General features: G+C 40.9%; 1 protein-coding gene across 1 annotated transcript in view; it reads left to right on the top strand.

Annotated features, from left to right (window-relative positions):
* MRPS27 (mitochondrial ribosomal protein S27) overlaps positions 1-23,511 on the top strand; it is a 102,438-nt gene extending 78,927 nt beyond the window's left edge. Inside the window, exons 10-11 of the mRNA XM_075854868.1 lie at positions 17,723-17,875; positions 22,981-23,511. Coding sequence (XP_075710983.1) covers positions 17,723-17,875; positions 22,981-23,226 — 399 coding nt within the window. The 3' untranslated portion in view covers positions 23,227-23,511. The remainder of the gene's footprint in view (positions 1-17,722; positions 17,876-22,980) is intronic.
* The last annotated feature ends 691 nt before the right edge of the window (positions 23,512-24,202 follow it).

Below are 24,202 nucleotides of genomic sequence, written 5' to 3'. Positions count from 1 at the left end.
TAGAGAAGAGGCGGGCACTGCTAACAAAAAACAGGCGGGGTACAAAACCTTTTTTGTACACAAGAAGCGACCACCTATGATAGTTTAAATAGAAAAAAGCACAAACACTTTATTGAATTACACAAAAAAAACACACCCAAAAAGAAGAAACGTTTAAAACACAAGAGAAATCTCAAATGAGGGTCACAGGCAATAATGCGACCCTCCTGCTGTGATAACCCAAATAATGGGGCGGGACCAGACAAAAAATAATTAAGACAAATAAACAGAGAACTTTAATGTATATAAGTTTTCACCCCCTGAAAGTCAATGCTTTGAGGAGACACCTTTTGCTGCAATTACAGATGCCATTCTCTTGGGGTATGTATCTATTGGCTGAGCACATCTAGACACTGGAATTATAGCCCATTCTTCCAGGCAAAACTGCTCCAACTCCAAGTTAGATGGGTTGCATTTGTGTACAGCAGTCTTCAAGTAATGCCAAAGGTTCTCGCTTGGATTGAGGTCTGGGCTGTGACTCGGACATTCTAAGAGATTTAAATGTTTCCCCTTAACCCCTTCCCGGCCACCCCACGTAGATTAACGGGCTGCAGCACTGGTCCTTGTGCCTGCAGCCTGTTAATCCACGTGTGCTCCTAAGGCTGGGTTCACACGACCTATTTTCAGACGTAATGGAGGCGTTTTACGCCTCGAATTACGTCTGAAAAAACGGCTCCAATACATCGGCAAACATCTGCCCATTACTTTCAATGGGCTTTACGATGTACTGTGCTGACGACCTGTCGCTTTACACGTCGCTGTCAAGACGGCGCGTAAAAATACAGCCTCGTCAAAAGAAGTGCAGGACACTTCTTGGGACGTACTTGGAGCCGTTTTTCATTAACTCCAATGAAGAACCGCTCCAAATTATGTCCGTAAAAGACGCCCCGCAAAACGCGAGTACATGCAATTACGTCTGAAATTCAGGAGCTGTTTTCTCCTGAAAACCGCTCCGTAATTTCAGACGTAATTGCAGTTATGGTGCGCACATACCCTAACAGAGCACACAGGCTCGGCATCTCCCAGTACAGGCTGTTACTAGAAGCCTTCATACTGGGGAAAAATATTGGGTCGGATCACCATGATCCCCGCCGATTAACCCCTTAAATGCGGCGGACAATAGCAACCGCCGCATTTATGTTGTTATAACAACATCGGCACGACGCTGCGCAATTGCGGGGGCCGATTGTTGCTACGGCAACCAGGAGCCTAATAGGCATCCGGTCTGCCATCTATGGCAGGTAATTAGGTCCTGCTAGAGGCAAGACCTAATATGCCCCCTGTCAGTGTGAAACTGACAGGTATAATACCCTGCAATACATGAGTATTGCAGGGTATTATAACAACGATCCAACAATTGGATCTGCAAGTCCCAAGTGGAACTAAAAAAAAATAATTTTAAAGAAGTTACAAAAAAATGTATAAAAGTAAAATTTAAAAATCGCCCTTTTCCCCTTATACAGTCCATTATTAGAAAAAATCAAGAAAAAATAAACTATGCTTAATTGGTATCGCCGCGTCCGTGACGCCCTGAACTCTAAAAATATAATGTCATTTATCCCGCATGGTGACAGACATAAAAAAAAATCACTTCAGCTCCAAAAAAATTTAATGAATAGGGAACAAAAAGTCGCATGTACCCAAAAAATGGTACCAATAAAAACTATTTTGTTCCGCAAAAAACAAGCACTCACAGCTTTCTCGATGGAAAAACAAAAAAGTTGTGGCTCTTAGAAGATGGCAACACAAAAACAAAATATTTTTTTAAAACCGTGATTTTATCATGCAAACACCGTAAAACATAAAAAAAACTATATATATATATATATATATATATATATATATATAACGTATCGCTGTAATCGCATCGATCCACAGAATAAATTAAATATGTCATTTATAATGTAAGTTTTCACGGCCTAATTACATTAAATTCAGCAAAAAAACCTATGGGATCAAAATGCTCACTATACCCCTAGATAAATTCTTTTTAGAGCTGTAGTTTCTCAAATGGGGTCACTTCTGTGGGGTGTCCACTTTTTTGGCCCTCAGGGGCTTTGCAATTGCGACATGACACCCGAAAACCAATCCAGCAAACTTGAGCTCCAAAAGCCAAATAGCGCTCCTGTTACAACAGACAGCAGAGAAACTGCAGATCACAATTAAAGAGAGAAAACATTTACAATTCACCAGTGATCTACAGGCATTTAACCCCTTAGTGACCACCAATACGTCTTTTAACGTGATTCACTACTGGGCTTTAGGCTAGGCTGACGCCTTTTCACGTCAGCCTAGTCTAAGTCCTGCACGGGACTCCCGTGCAGGCAGGAGCCGGGGCTCTGCTGTCTGATGACAGCTGAGCTCCTGCTCCAACGCCCGCGATCGAAGTTTACTTCGATCGCGGCCGTTTAACCCGTTAAATGCCGCCGTCAATAGCGACCGCGGCATTTAACTTTGTTTACAGAGGGAGTGCGCTCCCTCTGTCACCCATCGGCGGCCCGCGAATGCAATCGCGGGTCTCCGATGGGGTGTCATGGCAGCCGGGGGACTGATAAAAGCCCCCAGGTCTGCCCTGGACATATGCCTGTTAGGACGCGCCGGAGGCACGTCCTAACAGATTGCCTGTCAGATTTACACTGACAGGCAATAATGCTCTGGTATACGAAGTATACCAGAGCATTATAGCAGCGATCGGAACATCGCACAGTAAAGTCCCCTAGTGGGACTAATAAAATCAGTCATCAAAGTGAAATAAATATTATTAATAAAAAGTACAGTAAAAAAATAAATCCATTTTTTTCCATAAAAAGTGGTTTTATTTAGTAAAAGTGTAAAAAAAAAAAAAAAAGTACACATATGTGGTATCGCCGCGACCATAATGACTCCATTAATAAAGTTAATATGTAATTTAAACCGCAAAGTGAACACCGTAAAAAAAAAACGCCAAAAACTATGGCAAAATTGCAATTTTTTTCCATTGCCCCCCAAAAAAGTCATAATAAAAATGAATCAATAAGTCCCATGTACCCCAAAACAGTACCATTCAAAACTACGTCTTGTCCCGCAGAAAACAAGCCCAAAAAATCACTACATTGATGGAAAAATAAAAAAATTACGGCTCTTGGAAAGCGACGATGCAAAAACAAATAATTTTAGTTCAAAAGTGTTTTTATTGTGCAAAAGTCGTAAAACATAAAAAAACCTCCACATATGTGGTATCGCCGTAATCGTACCGACCCATAGAATAAAGGTCACATGTTAATTACGTCGCACAGTGAACGGCGTCAATTTAAAAACGCATAGAACAATGGCGGAATTTCAGTATTTTTTTTATAATCCCCCCCCAAAAAGGTTAATAAAAGTTAATATAAAAATTATATGTACCCAAAAATGGTGCCATTAAAAAGCACAACTAATCCCGCAAAAAACAAGTCCTCATACAGCTATGTAGACGAAAAAATAAAAACGTTATAGCTCTTTGAATGCGACTATAGAAAAACGAATAAAATAGCTTGGCCATTAAGGCCTAAAATGGGCTGGTCACTAAGGGGTTAAGGAACATAGAGCCTATAACTTCGAGGGCCCAATTCAAGGTACAGATTCAAACTCCGAAAGATCATCCTCCGATATTGAACAATCTGATTCTGAGGGTGCGGGGAAACAACCTATGGGACCTAGTTATAACTACCCGAACTCTGGTGCCTCTTATAGGGGACCACAACGGGGAAGGGGTAGACGCCCAAGCTGAGGCAATACTGGTAACGGGGATTTTTTAGGGACCAGTTACCCACCTACCAATTTTGCTCTAAGGACTAGGTCCACATAACAGCGCTAAATTCTCATGTTACTACAAATATACCAACTGGGAATGAAGTGTGTACCCATACAGTCAATAATAGGGAACCTAGCTCTGACAAGATGCAAATCCTCAACATTTCCCAAAAGATTCTAACAGATGAAGATATTAGGCTACTAACTAAAAGATGATCCTATGTCCCTACCACTAGGTTTGAAATTTTTGACTGGATTAAGGATTTACACTTGTTTGCACGCAAACTTAAGTGGGTTACATTTTATTAAAATCATAACCTCAAACAGTGTAGGGATTGGGAATTGAGGAGACTGATTACCCTGACTTCTTGAATTTAATGGGCCTCCTTCAAGAAAGTGAGGTAACTGTGGGTGAGAGTCCCTTCACCAGCCTTTAAGAAAAAACGTACCAAGTCTGCACCACTAGGTGAAACACACCATATTGATCTATTCGTTGAACTAGTAACCAAGGAGATAGAACAACTAGGAATTAATTCAGGTCTTTATCAGTACAAAAATAATCTTACAACAGAGATCTCCACTCTAATAAAGCTAGAAAAAGACAAATCGGTTGTCATAAAACCAGCGTATAAGGGGGGGGGAACCTAGTGGTTATGGACATATCGACATATAAAATAATGTGCCAACACATATTACATGATAGAAATAGCTATCAGAAACTGACAAATCATCCAATATGTGATCATGTGAATGAACTTCAGGTTATCTTATGCAAAGCTATGGGAGATAAACTCATTAGAAAACATGAATTTGAGTTTGTGTCCAAATAATCCACTGATTCACACTTTTTATAGGGTCTCCAAAGTACACAAAGGCACGACCCCCTTGAAAGGAAGGCCAATCGTGTCTGGGATAGATGGCCTTACACAAAACATCAGTGTCTATGTAGATAATGTTCTACGTGAATTCGTACAGGCGCTCCCGTCATATGTCAGGGACACTACAGACATTCTTAAAAGACTTGAGGGGATAGAGATCCCTCCCCAAGCTATGCTTGCGAGCTTGGACGTAGAATCCCTGTCCAGCTCTATACCTCATCATCAAGGTTGTGAAGCTGTGCAATGTTTTTTGTAAACACAAGGTATACAATTTAAAGCCCATAATGAACTGGTACTTAGCCTACTAAATGTTATTCTTACCAAAAATATCTTTCTTTTTGGGGGACAAATGTTCCACCCGACCCGAGGGACTGCCATTGGCAGCTCCTGTGCGCCCAGCTATGTCAACCTCTACTTGGGCTGGTGGGAGGACCAAGTGGTGTTCTCGGATGGCCTGGCATCATATACCTCGCCCATTACCCTGTTGGCGAGGTATATAGATGATATTTTGATCATCTGGAATGGCAGTGTTGAGCAGTTTGATACATTCGTCAGCATGCTTAACATTAATGGACTAGCCCTTTACTTTACCTCGGAGATACATATGACCGCAATTAACTTCTTAGACATAACCATCTCCAAAACAGAAGGAAATTAACAACCACCCTATTCCGTAAACCCACAGCAACAAATAGCCTTTTCGCATGGGATAGCCATCATCCTACTAATCTTTAAAAAAAAAAAAAAAAGGGATCCCCAAGGGACAATATCTCAGGTTGAGGAGAAATTGTTCGGATCTAGGGGATTTTATGGACAAATCCAGACAACTACGATATAGATTTCAAACGAGAGGTTACCAGGACAAAACTTTAAGGGATGCATACCATCACGCCTTATTAAATAACAGAACTGAAATATTGGTCCCAAAAAAATCAACAGAGGGAGAGATGACAACTAAGATTAAAATAGTGGGTACATATGACAATAAACATAAAGAGATTAGAAATATTTTTCAAAAATTTTGTGGGATTCTAACCGCAGACCAAGATCTCAACAAAGCAGTTGCCCCATATCCACTTATTACATATAGGAGGGGAAAAAATTCTCCAGGACCGGCTGGTACATAGCCACTTTACTGTATGTCCATCACAGACAGGATGGTTACCGGATAAACCAACAGGCACATATAAATGTTGATCGTGCAAAGCATGTAAATACGTAACCAAAGGTAACACCTTTCAGAGTGCAGTTACAGGACAACCTTTCAAGAACAGGGAATTTGGGAACTGCAAATCCAAAGGGCTAGTGTACATGGCCACATGCACCTGCCCACAAAACTACGTGGGAAAGACCATCCGGGAGTTTAGGCAAATAATTCTGGAGCACATTGGAAATATCCGTAGAAAAGAAGATAAGTGTCTAGCGAGACACATGCTAGAGAAACATAATAACACTGAGGAAATTACGTTTCAAGTAATAGAGATAATGAGATTGTCAGTACGTGGAGGGAATTTAGATGCTCCTCCTCCAAAAGGACTGTAGATGGATCTACCGATTTAAAAACAATACATCCTGAGGGTATTAATGACTACATAGCCTGTACTATCTTTATTTAACATTATACTTAACCCAGTCTGTTTATCTTCATCTCTGATCCACCCATTGATCTGAGCTACTGCTAGGATTTTTGTAACATGAATTTGTTATTTGCGCCTATCATTATAAAACTAGAGCATCATAGCCTTTCTTTTATGATATACCTGCTCACACCTTACGTTACCCCCTTACCAATGTTCATAATGTGGGCACAACGCATATACACTTAGAGAAAGCATTGCCTGTCGCATTCCCCTGACGTGGAGGGGTTTTTGGAACAGTGTTTCAGCCCACTGCTGCTGGGGACGCTCCATGCGCTGATTGACAGCGCATAGTCTCCAATCACAGTCCCACACGTCATCTCAGGGGAGGCGGCACTATGCTGCACTAGGATTGGCTGACCTGGACGCGCCCCTACCTACGTGGGTGTGACTGGCATTACGCGCTGGGCCCTTTCCATTGGTTTAATATGCACATGTGGGGGGAGTGTCCTCCACCTTATAAGATGGAGTGTTTGGCCACCAACAGTGGCTAGCTTACTATGTCCACGTTATAGCACAATTTGTTGCATTCAGTGCATTGTACACCGAGACTTCTAGAATGCTAGATCTAATAGATTGATTGCTGGAGGCCCCTGAAGATTTGTGGCAGAAATAGATGGCAAAGAAACGCGTAGGGCTAGTAGAGGGTAGGATAGGAATTAAGGGTCTTAGCACTTGAACAATATTCCTTGCACCTAACTTGGATGTGCTGGACTTGGATTGAATTTATCTACCTTGTGCAGATCTCTTATACGTGTGGCTATTGGGCCCCACCTATATCTCTGATATTCTATGTCCAGTTTAGAAACATATATAAAAACAAATAAAAATAGATTAACTAAGGTACAAACTGGACATAAATATATGTGATGTTATTTTTTTAGCATTATTACCTACCACACTAGATTAATTTATTTTGTGTCAATGCAAAGTGGGAAAGCACTAGACACATATTATTGATTCATTGTATCATTTATCTTGTATAAGCTGACATACTTATGATACAAACATTAGCAGTGAAGCGTTGACTGACAATTTATATATCCCCTAAATAATACACATATGTGGTATTGCCATAATCAGGAGAAATTGCTTTACAAATCTTGGGGTGGTTTTTCTTCTTTATGCCTTGTAAAAATTGATAATTTCTATGTTTTATTGGAAAAAATTTAATTTTCATTTTTACAGACGAATTACACAAAGTTCTGCAAAAAAACAGTGGGGTTAAAATGCTCACTATACCCCTTGATAAATTCCTTGAGGGCTGTAGTTTGCCAAATTGTGTCGTTTTGGGGGTTTCCACTATTTTGGCCCCACTTGACCTCTTCAAACCTGACATGGTGCCTAAAATATTTTAATAAAAAGGAGGCTCCAAAATCCTCTAGGTGTTCCTTTGCTTCTGAGGCCGGTGCTTCAGTCCATTACCAAACTAGCGCCACATGTGGGATATTTCTAAAAACTGCAGAATCTGGGCAATAAATATTGAGTTGCGTTTCTCTGGTAAAACCTTTTGTGAAAGAAATGGATTTTGTAAATTTCCCCTTTACTTTGCTTTAATTCCTGTGAAACACCTAAAAAGTTAAGAAACGTTCTAAATGCTGTTTTGATTACTTTGAGGGGTGCAGTTTTTAAAATTGGGTGACTTATGGGGGTTTCTGATATATAAGGCCCGCAAAGCTACTTCAGAACTGAACTGGTCCCTGTAAAAATAGGTTTTGGAAATCATCTTGAAAATGTGAGAAATTGCTGCTAAAGCTCTAAGCCTTGTAACGTCCTAGAAGAAAAAAAAGGATGTTCAAAAAACAATGCAAATATAAAGGAGACATATGGGAAATGTTAATTGGTAACTATTTTGTGTGGTATTGCTATCTGTTTTACAAGCAAATACATTTAAATGTAGAAAAATGCACATTTTTGCAAATTTTCTCTTAAGTTTGGTGTCTTTCACAAACATACTGAATTTATTAATCACATTTTTCCACTAACATAAAGTACAATATGTCACGAGAAAACAGTCTCAGAATCGTTTGGATAGGTAAAAGCATTCCCAAGTTATTACCACATAAAGTGACACGTGTCAGATTTGAAAAAATCGGCTGCGTCCATAAGGCCAAAACAGGCTCAGTCCTGAAGGGGTTAAACCACCAGTGAACCTTTAGCAGCATGTTTAGGGTCATTGTCCTGCTCGAAGGTAAACCTCCTGTTTCAGTCTGACAAAGATTTGAGACTGAGACGGTTTTCCTTAAGAATTGCCCGGTATTTTCTGCCTTCCATCTTTCCTGCAGTCCTGACCAGTTTATCAGTCCCTGCCAATGAAAAGCATCCCCACAGCGTGATGCTGCCACCACCACGATGCCCCACCATGAGGATGGTTTTCTTGGGGTGATGGAACGTGTATCGTTTCCCATGTTGGCCAGAAAGTTAAACTTTAATCTCATCTGACCAGAGAACCTTCTTCCATGTGTTTAGGGAGTCTGCTATATTCTGTGTGACAAACTCAAAACATGTTTCCTTATGTTTTTGTTTTTTTTTAAAGAAGTGTGATTGGTGCAACTTTCAGAATACTTTTTATTACAAATTATTTTTATTTTGTCAGATACAGCTGCTCTGTATTCGCTATACACAGCAGCTGTATTATGCTCTAAGACCTGAATCCGTCTGGTCTGCGGAACTGGCGGGTTTCGTGAAAGCGGGTCTATAGGATCCAACTATAATTGATCACAACTAAGTTATGAACTTCGATGTGATCGATAGCAGCTTGATCCTGGCCACTCTTCCACAAAGCCCCAATCTGTCGAGTGTACAGCTTATAGTGGTCCTATGGACAGATATTGCCATCTCCGCTGTTGATCTTTGGAGCTCCTTCATTGTTATCGTTGGTGTCTTTGTTGAATCTCTGTTTAATGCCCTCCTTGCCCGGTCTGTGAGTTTTGGTAGATGGCCTTCTCTTGTTAGCTGTGTAGTTGTGCCATATTCTTTCCATTTTGTTATAATGGATTTCATAGATTTAAAGTTTGGGATATTTTTTTCTATAACCTAACCCTGAACTATACTTCTCTACAGCTTTGTCTCTAATCTGTTTGCAATGCTCCTTGGACTTCATGCTGCTTGCTTAGTGGTGTTGCACACTCAGGGGCCTTTCAGGAAATGTGTGTTTATACTGACGTCATGTGACACTTTGATTGCACACAGGGGACCTTATTCAGCTAATCATGTGACCTCTGAAGTTAATTGGTTTGATCAGACGTTATTTAGGTGTTTTATAGCAAAGGGGATGAATACAAATGCACTCACAACTTTTCAGTTTGTAGTTGTTGTTTTTTTGTTTTGTTTTTTTAAAGAGGCTCTGTCACCAGATTATAAGTGCCCTATCTCCTACATAATCTGATCGGCGCTGTAATGTAGATAACAGCAGTGGTTTTTATTTTGAAAAACGATCATTTTTGAGCAAGTTATGAGCAATTTTAGATTTAGTTTCTTAATTCCCAACTGGGCGTGTTTTTACTTTTGACCAAGTGGGTGTTGTAAAGAGGTGTATGAGGCTGACCAATCAGTGAGCAATCAGCCAAATACACTTCTCATTGTTCCAGCCCAGCTTCTTTCACTGCATAACCACACTGTGCTGTGGATCATGCTGGGCTGGAACAATGAGAAGTGTATGACGCTGATTAGTCACTGATTGGTCAGCCTCATACACTCCTCTGTACAACACCCACTTGGTCAAAAGTAAAAACACGCCCAGTTGGGAATTAAGAAACTAAATCTAAAATTGCTCATAACTTGCTCAAAAATGATCGTTTTTCAAAATAAAAACCACTGCTGTTATCTACATTCCAGCGCCGATCAGATTATGTAGGAGATAGGGCAATTATAATCTGGTGACAGAGCCACTTTAAAAGCAGATTGCTTTTTTCATTTCACTGTAATAATTTGAACTATTCTGTCAGGTCCATGGCAAAATCAAATTTGAAATCCATTTTAATTCTAATTGAAATGCAACATCAAAGGAAAAATACCAAGGTGGGGGGATACTTTGCAAAGCACCTTATGTACATTGAATGTGTCAGTAATCAATGAATAGTGCCAGGTCTTGAAGGGAACCTATCCGCCCTCCTAACATGTCTTTTTCAGTAAATACTTGTATTCCTCATGAAAGATTTATTCTGGAGCATCTTTTCTTAGATCACTGTTATGCCATTCCTCTATTATTCCTTCTGGAAATGTATGAATAAATTGACAACTGTGTTGCCATTTTTCGTGCCAACAGGATGTATCACTAGTCTAACGCATGTCTAATCAGTACTGAGAATGTCAGACTCTGTAGGGACACAACCCACTTTATCAACCCCTTGGCACCACAGCCAGTTTATTTTCCTTTTTTTTTTTTTTTATCCCGATCTTCCAAGACAGCTTCCACTCTTCTGGGAAGGCTTTATACAAGATTTTGGAGTTTGTCTGTGGGAACTTTTGCCCATTCATCCAGAACAGCAACATCCGCACAAAAACTGTGTGCCAGGATCTTCATGGAATGGGTTTCCATGGCCGAGCATCTGCAGGCAAACCTTACATCACCGGGCACAATGCCAAGCGTCTGATTGCGGCGATTTAAAGCAAGCCGCCAATGGACTCTGGAACAGTGGAAACATGTTCTGTAGAGTGACGAATCACGCTTCTCTATCTAGCAGTAAAGTTAGGTGGAGGATCAGGCTATGGGGCTGTTTTACAGGGGTTGACCTACGCCTCAAAGTTCCAGTGAAGGGAAATTTTAATGCTTCAGCATACCAAGACGTTTTGGACAATTGTATGTTTCTAACTTTGTTGGAACAGTTTGGGGTTTGGCCCTTTTCTGTTCCAGCATGACTGTGCCCCAGTGCACAAAGCAAGGTCCATAAAGACATGGTTGGATGAGTTTGGTGTTGAAGAACATGACTAGGCCACACATAGACCTGACCTTAACCCCATCGAACACTTTTGGAATGACTTGGAATGGAGATTTTTAGCCAGGCCCTCTCATCCAAATTCAGTGTCTGACCTCACCTCCCAAATGCTCTTCTGGATGAATGGGCAGACACCGTCCAAAATCTTGTAGAAGCTGTTTTAGCTGCAAAAGTGGGGACCAAGTCTGTATAAATGCCTATGGACATCCTAAAATTATACTTCTGTATTGCAGTTTATTTTCCTGTGAGCCTTATACGATTAAGCACACTCCATACATCCCCCTGCATCACTAGGTGTAGATATACTGCACAGCGGGTGTCGCCAATGCATTTCCGGGATATTATTTCTTTTCAGGAGGGTGGACGTGTGCCCTTTAAAATGTATTTGGTTCTAAATAGAACTGTGGTATAGGTTTATTTTGTGTACATATATTATAGTAGTATTTGTTCTATAATATTTTACTGCTCATCACAACGCATATAGACAGCAGGATAAAAGTCGCAAGCATTTTGTGCTCTAGTATATAGGTTTTGTTAATTATCAGTTTCCCTATTTATTGCGTGACCTTGTGGAAGCAGAAGGTATATGATCCCTACTGTTTTGGCCAAGCTTTGATAGTTGGAACTTCCTGATAACCACAAACCTCACAGTATGATCTTTTCTCCAGGAAGTTCATCGTTTCCCATAACTGGGAAGTATTAGCGTGTTTCTAGGATCATGCTGTTTTTTTTTTTGTTTTTTTTTTGTTTTTTTTAATTATATTCATGTCAGATTATTTCAATAATGAGCTAGTGAACGAAAGCAGAGATGATGCCAAGCTGCAGCAATTCTTCCCTGGCACTTTCATGTCCGTAGCCAAATAGTGTTTTGCGGCTGCCAGGATTTCCCAATTAAATTCTTAGTCTGTGAAGCCTGCAAGCAGAATGCGGCTTTTCACTTGGCTGAGAGCCCGGTCTGTTTTAGTTTTTCCATAATCTAGTTGTGTATGCTTCACACCCTACCTGCACTCATTGTATGGACTGCATATTTTAGTAGGATGGGAAGTATATGAGAACCTTTTAGATCAGTCTTATTTTCAGTATAGTGACATTATGCAGAATTCCAGTGAATAGACACGCTGATGTTTTCCTCTTTGGTTCAATGCCCTGCACAATATCTATACTATAATACATTTACTTTTTCTCCTGTAACTCAATCTTTTCACAATGCATTGTCCAGTAGAAATTATGTAGGTGTATTAATGTGTTAAAAGGGTTATCTCATCAGAATAGACACCACACGGATCATTTGATTTTGCCAGCGAAAGCTGCGCTAGACAAGCATTTCCCCTGCAATACATGGACATCTCGAGAGCGTGTCTTACAGGGCCGCCCCCATTTATGGCTCACAGAGGGGCATCTTGAGCGAGGGAACCCCTCTATGATGTTCATATGTTTTAATAGGGCACATGGATAAGGTTTTTTTTTCCATGGAATCAAGGAGACCGACAACTCTTTGTAGATACTAACTCGGCATGTATGGATGTCTGAAAGGAGAATTAAAGGGAATTAATAAATCTTTCTAATTTTTTAAGAATTAAAAATATATTTTATAACGTTCAGGTTTTTTTAATCTGTTTTTTGTTTTTATTTTTTTATTGGACCGTTTTGTATTTTATTTTCTTTACATGATTATGGAGGCAGCACTCTTGCCTGAGTTACTGCAACGTCCGCTCCAGTTCTTTGCTTTTACAGCAGGCACCTGGATGTAAAAAAAAAAAAATATCAGAAAAAAGCCTGTTCACTTCTATGGGAGAGTGTTGTGGGCATGCTCTGTCATGTGCAATAGTTTACTGTGCAGAGAGGAGGAACTGTCCCCACCATTTATAGTTAATGGTTTGGACCTGTGTTATCTGCCTCTAGGTTTCATTTTGTAATCCTGCCCTCTGATAAGATGACTGCTGACCCAGCTCCCTGTGTACACAGCTCAAGTTTTTCTCTACAAAACAGGAAGTGTCAGCCTACTGTAGGAGTTGTTTTTTAAATATATATTAAAAGCAACCTTTTTCTTTTTTTTTTTTTAATTTTTGGGGTTATTCCAGTAATAGCAAATTATCACCTATCCACTAGATAGGTGATAACTGCTAGAATGATGAGTGTCCGACCGCTGGCTGTTTCCTTCAGTGCCTTGGACTGAATGGAGCGTTAGGGCACGTGCTCGACTCGTTCATCTCTCCTGGCAACGGTCTTCCGACTGGGTGTACGGGGGGCACAAAACCTGCGAGGCTGGTGATCTATGGTGGTTCCAGCGGTCGAACCCTCATTGATCTAGCAGTTCTTACCTACCAAGTGGATAGATGATAACTTGTTATTACTAGGATATCACTTTAAGATATAGGCAATTTTTAGATTTCTTTTAGTTTGAAAGAGTAGAACAATTCATGTCAATCTATCACTATTTGAACAGCCCATGCGTCCTCTAGTGCCTGGATGTGCTAAACTGGTCACAACACAGGCAAACTATGATTAAGAACCTTTCAGTTTGAATAGCATCAATCGTCTTCAGGACTGTAGTCCCAAAAAAATAAATACAAATAAATGCCAGCATGGGCAGTGCTAGCAACGCGAGCAGAGCTAGTAGTAGAGGTGCTATATTTGTGGGTGTGGTCATAAAAATAAAGGGTATTGTTATGCAATATAGACTGTGTTAAGGTATTTCATAATACCACCGTACTGTTATGAAACGTCAGTTTCTTTAAGGTGGTCATGACTACTAGCCTGGCTTCTGGGCGGCTCTGAGTTGAGTTGAGGAGCCAATCTCATTTCTCTGTTTTCATCCTATCAGATTCTAGGGTGGAGTATCTAAGTCTGGTCAGTTATTTCATTGTTTCTTGTGATTTTCTTTATGTATGCAGTTTATGATCAAGCTCCTGGCTACTCCCTGTATCACCAGACTATTTGCATACTTGTAACTGGACTTCGGCTCTGTCTTTTAGATTAACCCCTTTTGCTTACTGATTTGGACATTCTTCTCTCAGCTGGTTTCGACCTCTGCAACTCCTGGCATTCTTCTGTTTACTGATTTGGACTTACACTCTCTCCTGATTGTGAATTCTGTTGCTGTTTACCCTTTGGCTGTCTGGTTTTCCGTCCTGGTATTGCCTGCATTGCACCTCCTGTCCAATACTGTATTCTGTTAATGCAACCTGGGTTCTATGCAGCCAAATCCAACCTGCCTTACGGTGGGCTCTGGTGAAGACCATAGAGTAGCCTTAGACTCTGCTGATCAGAGTAGTGACAGACTTGAGGTAGCGGATTATTTGCACGCTTACTCCTGACAGTTTCCAGCTGCCTTTGGGGAATCGCTTACAGAGCAATTCCATAACTTGCACTCTGAGGGAATTGCTCAACTAGTAATTCCATTACGCATACAGTGGCCATATAGTGGTAGCTACCAGTTCTACACAGGCAGTGACACAAGTGATTACAGTACAGTTACATCCAGTGAATCACTGGTGACGTCTTTTCTGATTGGAGTGCTTACTTTCCTTTTCGTTTACATCTGGCCCAGAGCACCATAACCACTTTACTGAAGACAGCAGAGGTTCCTGCCGAGACATCTTTATCAACGACATGAAATTAAATAAGCAAATCGCTGAGAACTATAGAAATGATATAAGAAAATTGCTACAAAGCATAAAAATAATGGTGGCATGGAAATTTGACAAAGCAATTTGTTTTTTAGCGCTCTGCATCCAGCATGTAGGAAGCCATAATCCCCAGACCAGTCATTGCCTAATGGCCATTGTCCAATACCCCTCCTGCCCCCTATGCCAATATATTTTACTCTGTGTCTAAAGGGAGTCGCTTCGCCACAATAGGAGTACTCATGCTGGTAGGGGGCAGTGCGGGCAAGATGTTTTGTACATTCATATATATTTAAACTGTCCTACTGAGCCGCCAGGACCACTGGAATACTTCTATATTGACATCTGGCCCGTTGTGATCTGCTGGCACAGTAGGAGAATTAAAAAGAAGTTCTGACTTTGGTAATGACCAGTCAACGCCCGTGCCCGGAGAGAATTCAGTCTGGTATAAATACACGAGACTGAATTCAAAGTGACTCCTTTACTGGTATCAAAGATGCATGTAGAGATATTATTCCATCCAATAAATGGCTCACCATTGACGTGTCCTCTGCGTTCCCATTCATGCACATTTTTAATAACCCAGCACAAACCGCTTCCCCTGCAGCACTTCAAATCCCCCTTTCTACACTTTCCCATTGGCAGCAGCTTTCCCCCCCCCCTCCTCTCCCCCTCTGGCAGAAGCTTTCTTCACCCCCCCCCCCCCCCCCCCAACACACTGGCAACAGAATTCAACCCACTGGCGGCGGCACTTTACAGATCTTATCCCTCCTCTATGGCAGGCCCACCTTTCCATTACTGGAAGCAGCAGCATCCCCACCCCAAACAGAGGCTGCTGAAAATTAAAAGGCAAAAGGCGATCCAGTCACATAGTCAATTGCAAGTTCCAAACCCGGGGAGAAAACATTCAATTGCACAGTAAATAGACTGAATGTTTAGTATCCCCTTAGGACCAGTTGTGGCGGAATTCTAGAAAATAATTATTTCTAGTCAGGAATTGTTACATCTATGGTAAATTGTAAAGAACCAGCTTTCTATGCAGGGGATAAGATTGGTTCGGCTCTTTTCACATCTGCCTTGGATTCCATCACATTGACAAAAAAATAGCTGCATGCATCACCTTTTTTTTTATTTTCCCAGCAATATGACTAACATCATTATAAGTCAATTGGGGTTCGTCGTGTGCCATTGATGATGATCATTTAATTCCCGTCATAGTCGACTGCGCTATTGATTCCGTCACAAAAACGGAAACCTGCTGGAATGGTGACAAACGGAAACCATTAGCAATGTTTCCGTAACCATTGAGATCAATGGTGATGCAAACCGGAGCTAAGGTTTCCATTTAACTTTATTTTGAGGGGTTCACCCGATGTAAACCTCCGCCGGGACCCCTGAATGGAAAGCCAAAGCTGATGTGAACAGGTCCTTAGTAAGGTGGGTCAGTTTTTAGAACATGTCAGGGGCAGAGTATCTATATTCATGCTTGACATTTTATTAATAGGAAAACTTGTAACGCCCAAAAACTTTAGATCGATTACAGTAGTCATGACAATCAATGTCTCCATAACTTCAGTCTACTGCTTTACCTTAACGGACAAAGGATTAACCTGTAGTCTGAATCCGGTTCAAGAGGCTGTACTGACACCTAATATTAAACACATCTGAGTGGGCCCAAACCCAGTGGGCCCTCCAACACATGTTTATAACTGCAGAAGCACATGTGGTGTGGTTAGGCTCACATAAACAGCCTAGTTTACTGTGCTACTCTGTTTCTGTAAACTTCTATAGAAGGGAATGGGTGTTACTGAAACAGCGTAGCATAGCGAGCTACACTGTTTCCAATACTGCTACACAGTTACGGGACTTACATTCACAGTATAGTACCTCTTCACACAGTATAATGTGGCCCCCACAAAGTATAATGACCTCTTAGTGGCCACCACACAGTATAATTCCCATATAGCTGCCCGAAACAGAATAATGCCCCCATAACTGCCCCACACACAGTATAACACTCCTATAGCTGCCCCCTACACAGTATAATGTTCCCTTAGTGGCCCCCACACAGTATAATGCCCCTGTCTAACCCCTCACAGGATAATGCCCCTATAGTGGCCCCCACATTATATAATGCCACCATAAAGTATAATGCCCCATAGCGGCCCACCACTCAGTATAATTCCTCGATAGCTGCCCCCATACCTAGTATAATGCCCCATAGTGCCTAATAAAGAAATAATTACTCACCTATCCCGATTCCTATGATGAGTGGAGGACATCCCTCTGCTCCTCCGGTCTGTGCTCTGTGGGGCTTGGCACAGACAGGCGCAATGATATCATTGCATCGTGCCTGTTAGTGCCGAGCCGCTCACGGCCACCATTATATAGTGAATGGTGAGGCAGGGAGCTGACAGTTCCCTGCTCCAGCATTGGTTTCAACTGTATCTGTGTCTGGACGCAGATACAGTTGAAACCGAGACATGCCACCGGAGCCCCACCATCTTAGTGGGCCCGGAGCCATTGCCTTTCCGCTAGCTATGCCTCTGACTCTATGATAGTAGTATAAAAGGGGCCAATTACTTGTTGCCCATGGTGTAAATTTAGATCAAATATGGATATGATGTTCAGTGTCCACATACTTTTTGCCATGTATTGTTTTGACATTGAATTAACCCCCTCTCCCCCCAAGTGTTGTATAGTGGGCACATTAGGGGTTATTCACATCTTCATATTTTATATGCAAGGCTGGTTGTGCAATGCAAAGTGTTATCATGAAAATCCCTTTAAAAGTGAACAATTCTTCAAAGTATTAATGACTATCTTTCTCACAGATTGATGTTCTACACTCTGCATTAGAGTCTGCCTTTTCTAGTCAGTCGGAAAAAACTGAAGAGACTGAAGCTTCAGATGACACACCGGAACTGTATGTAGCCACAGAGAAGACCGAGGCAGACTTGCTACCAGAATACCTTTCTAGATTTCAGGTTAGTTGAAATATGATAGAAAGGATTGTTAATATGTAAATATTTTCATTTTTGTCGTGCTGACATTTTCTTCTTCACACTTCACTGTGTTTGTTAGCGAACAAAACGCATCAAAATTGTATGTAAATCATCTTCACTAGGAAATTGCAGAAGATGGATCCAATTCTCAAGGTTACGTGTATTGTATTTTATTTTGCCTTTGTCTGCAGATTCTCCCAACCCCCACTGTCTTTCTAAGAAACACATACCTATTAGCTAAAGTAGCATGTCATTGTAGACCCATTACTCATCCTTGAAGACTGTCTTATGTTAATACAAATCATCTGCAAAGTACATAAAAATAATGTTACATCTTTTCTCCAGTAAATAAAGTCCTCACTAAAACTCAGTAAATGGAGAATTTAATATTGCATGGAGACCAAAACAGTCTGTCCTCACTTATGAAATGGTAACAACCCATGTTTATTGGCACTTGCTATTGGTATGGATAAGTTAATAATAATGGAGAAATTCTGACTTTACTTGGATGTTACCTCATTATTAGTGATCATAGACGTACACAGTAAAAGACCAGCACTGGATAATGTAGTAGAAATCTTGAGATCTTTAAGTTCCATTAAAATACATTCAGAATCCGTGTCGTTCATACAACAGAAATGTACTCCACACAAACCGGTAATTAGCTTGACTAGCCAAGTATAGTTTAGGCTTATCTCTCCCGACTCCCCCATAAACATGCACGCACGGATCAGTAAAGTGTGCATGTTTATTCCATTGGGAAGAGGGGAATAAGCCGATGGCCAGACATATCTAGGAGCTCCCAGCGGGACAAAGGATTGTGCATGTTAACGTTTCAACATGTATGATCGATCTTTCTTTGTGAGGGCAGATGTTGAGGGCCTGTTGGGCTGATCCAATGCACATTAGATTGTTGGCCGATCTTGCAATAATGGTGGCTTTGGATGACCTTTTATCTATCTAATTTGTATGCCAATTTTTAACACTTTTTCCATATATATGCAGGCTACTGCAGAAAACCAGTGGTGGTCAGTGGCCTTGGAGAAACATTGGGAAGATTATTTGTGAAAGCTTTAAAAACACAAATGGATGGATGAGTTGTTCACAACTATCATTTAGTTTCCAGTTAAACTTTTATTATCCGTCCAAAAATGAAAGTTACCTAAATACGGGTGTCCTGCTTTTGGGCTCCCCAGCAATCCGGTCTAAACTGGGGGAGAACCTGGCAGCAAGTGTTTAATTCCCCTGCAGCACCACCACAGGAGAAATAAAGCATTACACAGTTCACTTTGAACAGAATTGTGTGTCTATGTAAGGGTGTGTTCACATCCGCGTTGTCTTTCCGTTGAGGGGTTCCGTCTGAGCTTTCTATCAGGGGAACCCCTCAACGGAAAGGCAAACGGAAACCATAGCTTCCGTTTGTATCACCATTAATCTCAACGGTGACGGATACTTTGATAATAGTTTCCGTTTGTCACCGTTGTGAAAGGGTTCTGTTTTTTTGATGGAATCGATAGCGCAGTTGACTACGCTATTGATTCAGTCAAAAAAAAACGGAATCCTTTCACAACGGTGACAAACGGAAGCTATTAGCGAAGTATCCGTCACCATTGAGAGCAACGGTGATGCAAACGGAAGCTGTGGTTTCCCCCAATGGAAAGCTCACACAGAACCCCTGAACAGAAACACAACGCTGATGTGAACCGGCCCTAATGCAGGGACAGCCCAGGTCCTACAGAGCTCTTTGTAGGTGCTCTCCATTCTCCCTAATATACAAAAGGAAAGTCCTCTGTTACTTCCAGGCATTTAAGGCTATGTTCACACGGGGTCTTTTGCCGAGTTTTTTGACGCGGAAACCGCGTCGCAAAACTCGGCAGAAACGACCCGAGAACGCCTCCCATTGATTTCAATGGGAGGCGTCGGCGTCTTTTTCCCGCGAGCAGTAAAACTGCCTCGCGGGAAAAAGAAGCGACATGCCCTATCTTCGGGCGCTTCCGCCTCCGACCTCCCATTGACTTCAATGGGAGGCAGGAGACAGCGTGTTTTCTGCCCGCGGCGCTCAATGGCCGCGGGCGAAAAACGGCGCGATCATTGCTATTCACACGGAGTATTTTGGGGGAGGAATATCTGCCTCAAAATTCCGTTTGGAGCTTTGAGGCAGATATTCCTCCTCCAAAATACTCCGTGTGAACATAGCCTAAAAATGTGTTTTCCTAATGAGACATCCTTTTTAACAAGAGCGGTTGAATATCAAGGAATATCGTAATAGCTGAATTTTTGTTACACTTTGGGAATAATGCCTCTGACTTTGGTGGGGACTACTAGCTAGAAACCAGCCAATTAAGTCATATATACTGTACATAACCGTATATAATTTTATATATATATATATATATATATATATATATATATATATATATATAACAAAAGAATCAGGCAGCACTCCGTAGAATTTCTGTGAACAAAAGAGGGGTACTTTATTACCCTAGCGCAACGTTTCACCTCACAATGTTGGAGCCTTTCTCATATACAATTTCAAGCTACTGTATATCTCAAGGGGCTGAATTAGAAAACAAATGTCTCATTTAGCCAAGTGATTGCAATGACTCCTTTTAAATCTGCAGAATGGAGATTCGAAAATAAGGAAGCTTCAAATGAGTTCGGCTGTCACTAAGGTTTTTCATGGTAGCAGAACTTGAACAAGAGGCCATTTAAAAACTGCATCTGAGGGTTGCCGATATAAGGCAATGCTTGACAAATCTACATATTAAGAGTATTACGTTTTATTTGGTACAGAAGTAGCCCCCCCTCCTTTGAGTAAATGCTCCCCTTACCCTAATGCAGTGATCATTTCATATATTTATGATTGACTTTTTATTAAATTGACCCATCAGTATGTTTTCAAAATTGAAATCGGAAGAAAAGTCCATGGCACTCACCTGTCAAAAGCAGTAATTTCATTTTGGCATCTTAAGGCAGGTATACTCACAGCAACTGGCTTATGGCGTTTCCCATCACTCAGACCCTTTCTCAAGGCCTGATGGGATATAACGCATCCGCACTTTATATCCCCTATGTGTCAAACATATACATTGTAACATAGCACTTTCAAAATATTATACACATAAAACAATTATCCATACAGTTATTCTACATATCTAAACTATGTGCCACATGCCACAAGTACTCATTACAAAAGAGGACAGATCCTTCCTATCATTTAACTCTTAAGTGTCCCAGTGCCTCTGCCTGGATAATCCAGGTCGCTTCACACGGTAATAATCTTGTATTCATGGGGTCAAATACTCCCATGTTAACCCATGAATGACAGCGATGTCCGGCACCTCCATGTAAATCTTTTACATAATTAATTTGGGACATCCCTTTCCTATATTGTTCAATGAATATAGATGTTCTCTGAATAGTGACCATATTGTCTTACCAATATAATAAAAATTACAAGAACAAAAGATCGCATACACAATGACACCTCATTGGCAAGTAATTCTCATCGAGTATGTTCTATTGCTCTTATTCTTATGGATTTGCCTGTACACATAGATTTAAAAGGAGCAATGGCCACACTTATGATTCCATTAAGGGCATTATCTTGCAGCCAATTTGATTTTGGAATATCCCGATATCTCACCCTGACTACAAGGGCTGGACAATTGACCTAAATCAAAATCCCGATTAATTGACCATGTAACCTCGATTACGATTATTAAACGATTATTTAAGTCACACACATTTTGCATGCCACACCCCCTCTTTGCATGCTACATTATGGAGTTAATATTTATCCCCTGAGCCTGCTGTATACTACAGTATATAATATACTGTGTGGGGGCATTGTCAAGGGGTATATCGCCCCCATAGTTGCCCCCACACATTATAATGCCCCTATAACTGCCTCCACACTGTATAATGCCCCTATAGTTTCCCCCCCACACAGTATAATGCCCCCAGAGCTGCACCCCATACAGTATAAAGTCCCCCATAGCTGCCCCCACTAGTGCCTGATAATAATAATGTACATACTCCCCTAACCCCGTTCCAATGACAAGTGGAGGAGATCCCTCTGGTTTGTGCAGCTCGGCGCAAACCGGAGCGATGACCTCACTGCCTTTCGCCTAGTGATACATAGTGAATGGTAGAGCAGGGACCTTGCGGTCCCCTGCTCTACCATTGGATTCAACTGTATCTGCAGATACAGTTTTTAAACTGGGAGAAAATAATTGATAAATCTGAAATTGGCAAGATGAGTTCTATTAATTGTGCTGAATTTCGATTATTTTTCTATTAATTTCTCAGCCCTATTGACTAGTATATCTTTACCATGATGAAACGCAACAATCGGCGGTTGTGATGCTTTATCGCTCAGATCTACATCTGCTTCAACAATGTGGCGATATTTTCTGTTAGTTTGTTTTAATTTGATCTGCAAGTGGACTTTATTGAAATGAAAAAACAAATCTGGTGTTTTAAATTTTTTTTGAGGGTTACCCAACAACTTTTTTCTATCTTGTTTTACAACTATTAAACACCTTTGATATCACTCTTTCATCATATCCTCTATCTCAAGCAATCCATAAGCTCACATGATTGTTCCAAAATTGGTTATAATCACTATTTATCCTCCTCAGATGCATAAATTGGGGAATGATTGTTACACATGGTGGGTGATAGTTTTCATAATGTAGCCAGGCATTAGTGGCTGTAGGCTTTCTAAATCCACTGGTAGTCAAGTGTAACCCTCGTATTCGAATTTTGACATCTAGGAACTCAACTTGGTCACTCCTAACATTACATAACATGTTGCCGTTATTATTGAGGATGGGCTTACACACCGCTATGGTAGCAATTCGTTTGTGACTGTTGCATTTCATAGGAACAGATTCAGTGGTGCAAAAGTTGTATGTACATGCGAATTTCGAGCAACATCGCCATTGGTCAATGCAAAAGGGGTGAAAGAAAAATAACATGCAAGTGGCAAGGCTGTGTCTCTGTTGTGAAGAAAAAGTCTGTAAATAAATAAATTTTGGGGGATTCTCTGTTACATTAAACTCTTTTTGTCGTTTCATCAGGACTTGAGCACAAAACTTGAATCTCTTGGCAAAATTGAATCTTCTAACCTTGTGACCCTGACCACCAGCTTCGTAAAACAGAAGTTGCCAGAATTTGAGGAGTCGGACATTGAAAAATATGAGGCTTGCCTCAAGGAATGGAAACAAGAACTGTCGACACTGATCACAAGAGAGAGGGAGTTGAGAGAGAAAGCAAGGACACAGTATGAAGCCCTGCTTGCATCCAGGGCCAAGTCCACCACTTAACATCTTCAATGCCTCATGCACATTGTTTATACCCCCTTGGAAGCTGACACGTGCTATTTTCCATTTGGTGTACCACTCATTTTCTTACTTGGATATTAATGAATTTACTCAACAACAGTGGTGTTCTTTTCTTGAGCATGATGTATTTCTATACAATGTAGTATGCATATTTATTTCCTTGTTGAAGAGGACCTGTCAGTATTCCTGACACGTCTGTCTGTTTTAGTGAATACTTGACAACTTAAATGGCATATACATAAAATAAACAATTACATTTTCTTAGAATGTTTGTTTTTGGTGAGGGGGGTCTTTTTATTAACATTAGCTGTAAAGTTGGCAAATGTAAAATCTGGTATGTGCCATAGTTAAAGAAGCACTACCTTTAAAAATATTTTTTGTTTTCTACAAAAGTAATGTCGAAGAGTTAAACAGTAGTGCAATTAGTTTTCCTACTGAGCGCTTCATTTGTGAGTGATGTACTCCGCTCCAATATTTTCATAGTCACGTTACAGCGATCAGAGTCTCGGAATACTACAGCCTCTTTGTGGGATGGAAGTTAGTTTCTCTATGCATTCGTACGAGAGCCACATTTGAGTGCCTCTTAGGAACGCACAGAGAAACTGACTTCCGGTCCACATACAAGATGCTATACATTTTTTATCTGGAAGTGCCTCCTTAAATGCAGGTTTTAAAGAGTCACTGTTGTTCACAATTTGTTTTAACCAGAAATCAATAGTATAAGCGAATATAGGGAACTTTGTAATATTTCTTACAACAAAAAAAACAACTTTTTGCTCCACTTATCAGCTAGCTCTCCCACTTCCCTTTCACTACCTTCTGCACTGATCATTCACTATAAATTTGCTGGTAAAATCGGTGTTCAGTGAGGCCGACATGAGGATGGATTATAAATGAACTGAAAGATCAGGTTACAGCTGCTGCCAAAGATGTCTATGGGGGGGAGAAGGGAGCAGGT

Source organism: Rhinoderma darwinii, chromosome 1 (assembly GCF_050947455.1).
Source record: "Rhinoderma darwinii isolate aRhiDar2 chromosome 1, aRhiDar2.hap1, whole genome shotgun sequence".
NCBI lineage: Eukaryota > Metazoa > Chordata > Amphibia > Anura > Rhinodermatidae > Rhinoderma > Rhinoderma darwinii.
Note: the sequence above shows the minus strand (reverse complement) of the source record. Positions and strands in the feature narration are given on the sequence as shown.